Source organism: Hylobates moloch, unplaced genomic scaffold, assembly GCF_009828535.3.
Source record: "Hylobates moloch isolate HMO894 unplaced genomic scaffold, HMol_V3 SCAFFOLD_19, whole genome shotgun sequence".
NCBI classification, from domain to species: domain Eukaryota; kingdom Metazoa; phylum Chordata; class Mammalia; order Primates; family Hylobatidae; genus Hylobates; species Hylobates moloch.
The window spans coordinates 50274211-50283226 of NW_026652294.1; the positions used below are offsets into that span (position 1 = coordinate 50274211).

Here is a 9016-nt window from a genome sequence, read left to right on the forward strand (position 1 = left end):
TTTGGCGCTTATTGCCCAGGCTGGAGTGTGATGGCGCGATCTCAGGTCACTGCAACTTCCGCCTCCTGGGTTCAAGTGATTCTCCTGCCTCAGCCTCCCGGACAGCTGAGATTACAGGCACCCGCCATCACGCCTGGCTAATTTTTTAGTAGAGACAATCTTGAACTCCTGACCTCAGGTGATCTGCCCGCCTTGGCCTCCCAAAATGCTAGGATTATAGGTGTGAGCCACCTCGCCCAGCTGGGGGCCCTTATTTCTCATCTTCATCCCTCAAGGGACAAGTCCTCAGGGTCATTAGCCCACCTGGATTAAGTCCCTCTGGAAAATGATTTCTTTGATCTCCTCTGGCAATGCTGCCATAGAAGCTCGGCATAATGGCATGTTGTTTGCTCCCAGGCACCAGATGTTTCCTTGTTATTAAAAGCAGCATAGAGGGCAAGGTTGCACTTTGGGAGGCCGAGGTGGGAGGATCGTTTAAAGCCAGGAGTTTGAGACTAACCTGGGCAACATAGCAAGACCTCATTTTTACGACAGATTTTTAAAAATTAGCTGAGTGTCATGGGGGCACAGAGTCCCTATAGTCCCATCCATTCTGGAGGGTGAGGTGGGAGGATCACTTGAGCCCAGGAGTTCGAGGCTGCAGTGATCTGTGATTGCACCACAGCCTGGGTGATGAAGCAAGACCCTACTCTTTAAAGAGAGAGAGAGAGCAAGGTTGTCCCATGATCCCCCTCAGATAGGGCTGACTCCCCCACAATTAAGTTTGCTTAAAGAGACAGACTTGCCGGGCGCAGTGGCTCACGCCTGTAATCCCAGCACTTTGGGAGGCTGAGGCGGGTGGATAACTTGTGGTCAGGAGTTCGAAATCAGCCTGGTCAACATGGCGAAACCCCATCTCCACTAAAAAAAAACAAAAATTAGCTGGGCATGGTGGCGTGTGCCTGTAATCCCAGCTACTCGGGAGGCTGAGGCAGGAGAATCACTTGAACCTGGGAGGTGGAGGTTGCAGGGAGCCGAGATCACGCCATTGCACTCCACCTAGGCGACAGAGAGAGATTCTGTCTAAAAAAAAAAAAAAGAGACAAACAACTCTTTCTTGGCCAGGGGTAAGTCAGATGGGAGAGGAGAGGGTTAAAAACAGCTGGGACTCAGCCTGCTGGCAAACATGTGGCATGTGGCATGTTGGGGCAACTGCAGCTCAGCCTCTGGAGCCATGTGAGCAATGCACGCAGGTACACGTGTGACAAGCTAGGTCACCCAACCATGTTCAACAGGCATGTGCACAGCCACGAGGAATGCCCAGCTGTACAATTAGGCACATAGGGCATCTGCCATGTGTAGACACAGCTGTGGACATAGCTGGCCAGGACATGCGACACACGACGTGCTCACAGCACAGGGAGAAGGGCCCATGAAGTCTGGTTGAAACTCAGCACATGTGTCTGTGTGCCCACCTGGGTCTGGGCTGCTGCCCCCCTGACACAAACTGTCCCTTTGAAGGGTCCGTGCCTATCTGTCCTGACAGAAGAAACAGTGTTTCTTCTCACTTGGGGCTTGCAGCCTCCTCCTGCTGCCTCGAACTGAGGACCTGTTGGGTCCAGTCATCCTGGAGAGATGCGGCCAGTTTCTTTCTGACAGGTCTCCTCCTGCCCCCAAGGAAGTGGGGTGATCACAGGGCCCAGGTGGTCTCTATGACAGCTGCATCCTCTCCAGCCATGGCCCTGAACCCTGCCTGTAATCCCACCATTGGCTCTCAGATCTGCCTAAGCCTCTCAGCACCCATGACTTCCCCTCCCCTAAGCGCCCTCCAAAGGCCACCCGTCCCTCAAAGTTCCTCACATTCCATGCCCGTAGCTCCCTCCACCCGGCGTCCGCACCAGCCTCCCAGCCGAGGTGGGGCGGCTCCGGGACTGCAGGGCGGGGCTGCAGGGCGGGCGGGGCCCGTGTCTCCCGCGCTCCTATAAAGGGAGCAACCAGCGCTGGAGGCCGCTGCTCGCTGCGCCCGCCGCCTCCCGCCACCCCTGCCCGCCCGACTGCGCCGCCGCCTGCCCCGCCATGGGTCGACAGAAGGAGCTGGTGTCCCGCTGCGGGGAGATGCTCCACATCCGCTACCGGCTGCTCCGACAGGCGCTGGCCGAGTGCCTGGGGACTCTCATCCTCGTGGTGAGTGGAGGGAGCCGGGGAAGCCCTTCTCTCTCCAGCCCTTGCACTCCTCAAACTCTCACTTCCCCGAAGGGGCTGTGTTTTCTAAGGTAGCCTGGACCCACCTCCCCAGCTCTGACCCCCCACGCTTAACCGCGGAGGATCAAGCTGACTTCCAAAGTCCTCTTCCCCACGGTTCTAACCCCCTCTCTGACAGCTCCGACTCTTGCCAGAATGACAGCTGTTACTCCCCAGTGACAGTGCCGATCGTTTACCCTCCCACAAGTGACTCAGCCCACAGGCTGGGGGCAGCGGTCACGCTTGCAGTCTGGGACCGCCAGCCACTTTCCCTGCCTCCCACAGCCCTCCAGTTTCCCAGAATCCCAGCCCCTAGATGTAGGGGAGGGGGCGGAGGCAAATGAGCCATTATTAGGTTATTTGGGTCCTGGGTGTCTGGCCTCTAATGAATAATTAAGCCTCAAAAAGTCCAAAAGTTGCAGTGAGTGAGGACAGTTTGCACGAGTGGGGGCAGAGGGCGCAGGCCACATGGGCTGCAAACAGCGAAGTGGGAAGGGAGGCAGATTCTGACGGTAGAAGGGTGGGAGGAAGCTAGGCCCAGGCACAGAGGACGCGTGTCTAAAGTTGCTCCCCTGGTGCTGAGCAACTCCCAGGCCCTGTTATCCAGACAGATGCTGTCAGCGTCTGTGCAGAAGACGACAAGGATTCTGGTTATTCTCGGGTCTCTTGGTTACTCTGTGGGTTCTCTGAGTGAGTATTTCCCTGCCTGAGTTACTCAGTCCTAGTTACTCCTTGGTTACACCAGTTTCACCCTGGTTTTGTTCTGGGTGACTCTGTTTGCACTTCTTAGGTCTGGCAGACCCACCAGTTGTGGTTCTATTTCCTGTCCCAGTTACTCTCTGATTTTCAGCCGCTCATGTGGTTACACCTGTTTTCCTCTGGGTTCAGTTGCTACATTGCAGTGGGTGGGTTACTCCGTTCCTGCCCCAGCCCTAGGTAGTACAGACCAGCTGGCCCACTGTGGCCTAGGAAGCTTAACTAAGGGCAAGTAGGGATCCCCAAATGGTTGAGGATCAGGATCTATGGGCAGAGGAGGGCTGAAATCCACTTCTGGCTTCCAAGAATAGGAAGTGGGGAAGCCACAGGGGGCATTTTATCCACAGCCTCCCATAAGATTAGTCGTCCTATCAGCCAGCCCTAGCCCCTCTCTCCTGTGCCAAGAAGGCAATGGGAGGTGGCCTTTATCACTGTCCTGCCTTGGAGCCCCCACTCCTATCGGAGTCCTGAGTCCAGCTACCTGTTTTAGAGCAGCCAGGCCAGGGGAGGATGATGTCTTCTATTTTCCTAGAGGGGCCTCCTCATTCCCTCCCAAGTCTCAGTTCACTCTCTCACAAAGGAGCCGTTAGTCCTCCCACTGAGCCCCAGGATCATCAGGCTTATCCCAGACCACAAAAGAAGGGTGTTAAATTTGTGGGGGAAGGGTTGCAGGCTCAGATGGATGTGAGGTACTGGATATCAGTGAGAAGCAGAACTTCAAGGACTGCATGAACTGGAGGGGCAGGCCTGGGGGTCCCTTTGTAGTGGGTGAGTGCCTGCCTGCATACCTGCGTGTTGGGAGCCTAGGCCTGCAGTGGCAGAATCAGGGTTGGCTTTGGGGTGAGGAAAGCCCCTTTCTCTGAGATACCTGGTGTGAGGGCAGGGGGTGGTGCTGGCCAAGAACTCAGGGAAGGGGGTGGGGGAGGAAGAGGAAGATTAGCCCCAAGGTGGTGGAACTGGCTCTGACAGCTCCTCCCTCCAAGGCCTCCTGGGGTGGAGCCAGGTCCGAGCCTTTGGCAGGCAAGGAGCTGCGGCCAGGGCCTCCTAAGTAGGGCAGGGTGCCTCAGACCCTCACGTACCTGTCTCCCACCACCCCTCCTCACACATACACCTGCAGTCTCTGATCTTTGCTCTCACCTGCCTGCACACCTTTGCCCCATGTCATTGCTGCTGGCTTCTCTGTTATCTCTTGGTCTTTCTGGGATGATAATCAAAATGCTTAACCATCCAGTGCAACAGGCACTGACCCGTCAGAATAAACAGGGCCTGTAGCACAGGTCCTGGAAACTGCCTGCTCTGTGGGCATAAAACCTTTAGTTATGGGCAGGTGGGAGCGGAGACCAGGGGAAGGCATTGGAGCAGCTTTGAGGGACACTCAGGGGGCTCAGGGCAACAATTCTTTACAGCTGCTGCAGAAGTATTTTCAGGCTTGAACAAGGGGAACAGACATAGTACATTCTTTTTCTTTTTTAAATAGAGACAAGGTCTCACTATGTTGCCCAGGCTGGTCTCAAACTCCTGGATTCAAGATCCTCCCATCTCAGCCTCCAAAGTGCTGGGATTACAGGTGTGAGCCACCACAGCTGGCTCCAGTATGTTCTATATTTGTAGAACACCAGGCTCTTAGTCTCTTAGTTCCCCCATTTTTGGCAGAAAGTTTAGAACCGATCTCCCCATTTCTACTGCCCTGGGTCCCGGGCTGGGGATAGTGAGAGGAGCCACACAGATCCCTGTCTGTAGGACCTCCAAATCTAAGTGGGGAATCTGGACCCCTGAGAGCAGAGAGGTCATGGGTGGAGAGAGGAGACGCTGGGACAGGGACAGGTAAAGGAAGGGGAGGCTGCTGAGGGGGACATGGTGAGGGCTGGGGCTCTGATATCCTGGACTCAGGAGAAGTGGATTCAACCTCACTTCTGGTCTCCTCCCTATTTATTTGTGCCGCCCATTGCCACCACTACCACCACCACATGAGCTTTTCTTTTTAACTCTTTTTTTTTTTAATTTAACTTTTTTTTTTTTTTTTGAGATGGGGTCCTGCTCTGTTGCCCAGGCTGGAGTGCAGTGGCGCAATCTTGGCCCACTGCAACATCTGCCTCCCGTGTTCAAGTGATTTTCCTGCCTCAGCCTCCCGAGTAGCTGGGATTACAGGCGCCCGCCACCACGCCTGGCTACTTTCTGTATTTTTAGTAGAAATGGGGTTTCGCTATGTTGGCCAGGCTGGTCTCAAACTCCTGACCTCAGGTGATCCACCCACCTCGGCCTACCAAAGTGCTGGGATTACAGTGTGAGCCACTACACCCGGCCTACATGAGCTTTTCTTTGGGGCAGCTGGGGGATGAGTGAGAGGCTTCCCACCTTTATGGTCCAGGCCTGAAGGGCTGCGGAGAAACTTGTGCTAAGGTGAAAGCTGTTCCCCTACACCTACGCCTGCTGAAATTCAAGGAAAATCAGTGAAGATGGTTCAGTCATCTTCTAGGATCCCAGTCGCAGACCCTGCTTCCAGCCCTTTCCATAGGGCCCTCTCATATTAGAGTTGGGACAGTGTGGGTGGGAAGGCATGTGTCCTTTTTCTGGAGAGTGCAATTGCAGCAGAAGGGGTTTGGGTTGGGTTCCAGGAAGGGCCTCTAGTCCTCCCAGTGGTGGCGGGTGGGCAGGTTGCTGGCTTCACCCCTTCCTTCTGGAGTGAGAGTTGCTGGTCCTCACCCTCCCTGCCTGTTCTTCTTCCTGACAGATGTTTGGCTGTGGCTCCGTGGCCCAGGTTGTGCTCAGCCGGGGCACCCATGGTGGTTTCCTCACCATCAACCTGGCCTTTGGCTTTGCTGTCACTCTGGGCATCCTCATCGCTGGCCAGGTCTCTGGTAAGGCCTTAACCCTGCCCCCAGCCCTTGGCCCTCAATAACATTCCCACTAGGTGTCCTGGCATTCCTAAGGGCAGGTCACAGCTGTGACCTCTGCTTTGGCCCCTTGGGAAAGGAGGGTGGAGAAGAAACTTGACACTTAGAACCTTCGACTCTCACCTTGGAATCAGAGATTATCAGCTGACCTGTTACATAGACCAACCGCCATCCTGTGCAAGAAACCCCTCTCTGCACCCCTTCTCAGGGTACCCTAGCCTCCTGACTGTGGCAGGCTGCAGCTAATAGGTCCCATGTCCCCTCTGCCCAGGGGCCCACCTGAACCCTGCCGTGACCTTTGCCATGTGCTTCCTGGCTCGTGAGCCCTGGATCAAGCTGCCCATCTACACCCTGGCACAGACGCTGGGAGCCTTCTTGGGTGCTGGAATAGTTTTTGGGCTGTATTATGGTAAGCATTCCCCACCCTGTCCTCCTCCACTACCCCCCTCCCTCTGTTCAGGACCTGCTGGCACCAGTCCTTTTGATGACAGACGGCTAGGGCCTGCCCAGGCCCCGGGCTCATGACTCACTCATTCATGCACAGGGCCAAGGTGGGGGGCATGAGGGGAAAGAAACAAGTTGGGCGATAACAAGAGTCTCAGGCCCTCCACCCCACCCCACGTCACCCCCTCTGCCTGCTGCAATATAGCAGTATTGCTACTTACCCATAACTCGTGGGAGGGTGGAGAGGGCACACCTGAGAGGGAAGGCTGGGCTCAGGCCTCTCCCCCGACTCACTCTGGGTCTAATCTGTCACCAGATGCAATCTGGGGCTTTGCTGACAACCAGCTTTTTGTTTCGGGCCCCAATGGCACAGCTGGCATCTTTGCTACCTACCCCTCTGGACACTTGGATACGATCAATGGCTTCTTTGACCAGGTACGGGCTGGGGGCGTGTGAGGGGAACGCAGAGAGGGAACCAAGTTGCCTTGGTAGCTCATGGGCTGGTTGGGGGACAGGACTCCTTGACTGTAGCAGGGTTTCTCAAATCTGTGGGGTAACCGCATCAGAATATGGTGGCAGGTACTTACAAAACATGCGGCTCTCCAGCGGGTTCTTGTCATGCAGACATCCTAGCACCATTGCTTTCAGGAGAAGAGCATGGGTGGGCGCTGACAAGAGTTTAAGAGCTAGAGGGAAGACAGGGGACAGAAGGAGGGGTCAGAGAAAGGGAGGGAGCTGCCGCTCACCCTGTTCTCCCCACTCCCCAGTTCATAGGCACAGCCTCCCTCATCGTGTGTGTGCTGGCCATTGTTGACCCCTACAACAACCCCGTCCCCCGAGGCCTGGAGGCCTTCACTGTGGGCCTGGTGGTCCTGGTCATTGGCACCTCCATGGGCTTCAACTCCGGCTATGCCGTCAACCCTGCCCGGGACTTTGGCCCCCGGCTTTTTACAGCCCTTGCGGGCTGGGGCTCTAAAGTCTTCACGTGAGTACAGCCCCCACCCAGCTCACCCCAGCCTGCCTCTCCTCTGCCCTGCCCGCCACGTCCCTGACTATGAGTGTCTGTCCCCCCAGGACCGGCCGGCATTGGTGGTGGGTGCCCATCGTGTCCCCACTCCTGGGCTCCATTGCGGGTGTCTTCGTGTACCAGCTGATGATCGGCTGCCACCTGGAGCAGCCCCCACCCTCCACGGAGCAAGAGAATGTGAAGCTGGCCCATGTGAAGCACAAGGAGCAGATCTGAGTGGGCAGGGGCCATCTCCCCACTCTGCGGCCCTGGCCTTGAGCATCCACTGACTGTCCAAGGGCCACTCCCAAGAAGCCCCCTTCACGATCCACCCTTTCAGGCTAAGAAGCTCCCTATCTACCCTCACCCCACGAGACAGCCCCTTCAGGATTTCCACTGGACCTTGCCCATATAGCACCTTAGGCCACTGCCTCTAAGCTGGGGTAGAACCGGAATTTGGGCCAATACATCCTTTTGTCTCCCAAGGCAAGAGAATGGGCAGCAGGTATGTGTGTGTGTGCATGTGTGTGCACGTGTGTGTGTGTGTGTGTGTGTGGCTTCATATACTCAGGGCAAGGGAGCAGTCGGAAGGGATTCTGGCTGTTGGGGGAGCCCAGAGACAGGGGAAGGCAGCCTGTCCATCTGTGCATGGGGAGAGGAAAGTTCCAGGGTGTGTGTATGTTTCAGGGGCTCCACATGGAGGAGCTGCAGATAGATATGTGTTTCTGTGTATGTGTATGTCTGCCTTTTTTTCTAAGTGGGGGCTTCTACGGGCTTTTGGGAGGCAGGGTGGATGTGGGTAGGGCTGGGAAGAGAGGGCCACAGCTCAGGTTTGGAGCTCTGGATGTATATACATAAGTAGGAGCAGTGGGACACGTTTCTGTCATAATGCAGGCATGAAGGATGGGGTGAAGTCCAGGTCATAAGTTTCATGTTTGCTTTTGTTTTGTTTTGTTTTGAATGTATGTAGCAGATGTTACAGTCTTAGGGATTGGGGATGGGAGACCCCACTTTAGAAAGGGTCGTCACTCCTTTAATCCTCTACTCAACAATGTACTCTTTTATCTTTTATATTAAAAAAAATAAATATGTGCCTAAAACCTCCAGTTGTGCAAATATCTTTCTGCTTGCTCTGCTGCTTTTCTGGGGCCAGTTAAGGAGCTTCAGCATGCCCACACTGACCCAGGGTGCCCGGCTGAGTGTCTGATCTGGTCAGGTTACCCTGGGGGTCATACAGAGAGGTTAGAGAGCCTCTTCACCAAGCCTCTCAGTTTGAACTCAGTGGTCCCAAACTTTTCCCCAAGTTTCCATCCTCATGGGCACCCCCAGCATAATGAATGGAACCTTCTTCCCAATCCCTGTACCCACACATCACCCCAGAAAGGCTTGAACCCCATGCAGGGAAGATCTTGCTGCAGAGCTGCCCAACGGGGAGAACTGCTGCCCAGGAGGTGGTGAGTTCCCTGTTCCTGGAGGAGACCCATCAGACTGGGAACCTGTATTGTCCTCCACAACCTGCAGCTATTCAGGCTCCATAACCTCCACCCAGACCTTGGCCACAGCCCCCTTGGCAGCCTCCCTGCCTCCAGGCCTGCCCCAGTCAGTCCACAAAGCAACCAGAGGGATCTCTTCAAAAGCCCTGCTGAAAGTGCCCATCTGGAGACCATCCACAACCCTCCATCTGGCGTTCAGGACC

The 9016-nt window shown here is 55.5% G+C and overlaps 1 protein-coding gene across 1 annotated transcript; it reads left to right on the forward strand.

Moving 5' to 3' along the window:
* Positions 1 to 1991: 1991 nt before the first annotated feature.
* On the forward strand, positions 1992 to 8420 carry AQP3 (aquaporin 3 (Gill blood group)). The gene is made up of 6 exons (XM_032137850.2): positions 1992 to 2163; positions 5708 to 5834; positions 6142 to 6279; positions 6631 to 6749; positions 7082 to 7299; positions 7389 to 8420. Exons 1-6 carry the CDS (start codon positions 2056 to 2058, stop codon positions 7555 to 7557), a joined length of 879 nt encoding a protein of 292 aa, XP_031993741.1. The 5' UTR covers positions 1992 to 2055; the 3' UTR covers positions 7558 to 8420.
* The last annotated feature ends 596 nt before the right edge of the window (positions 8421 to 9016 follow it).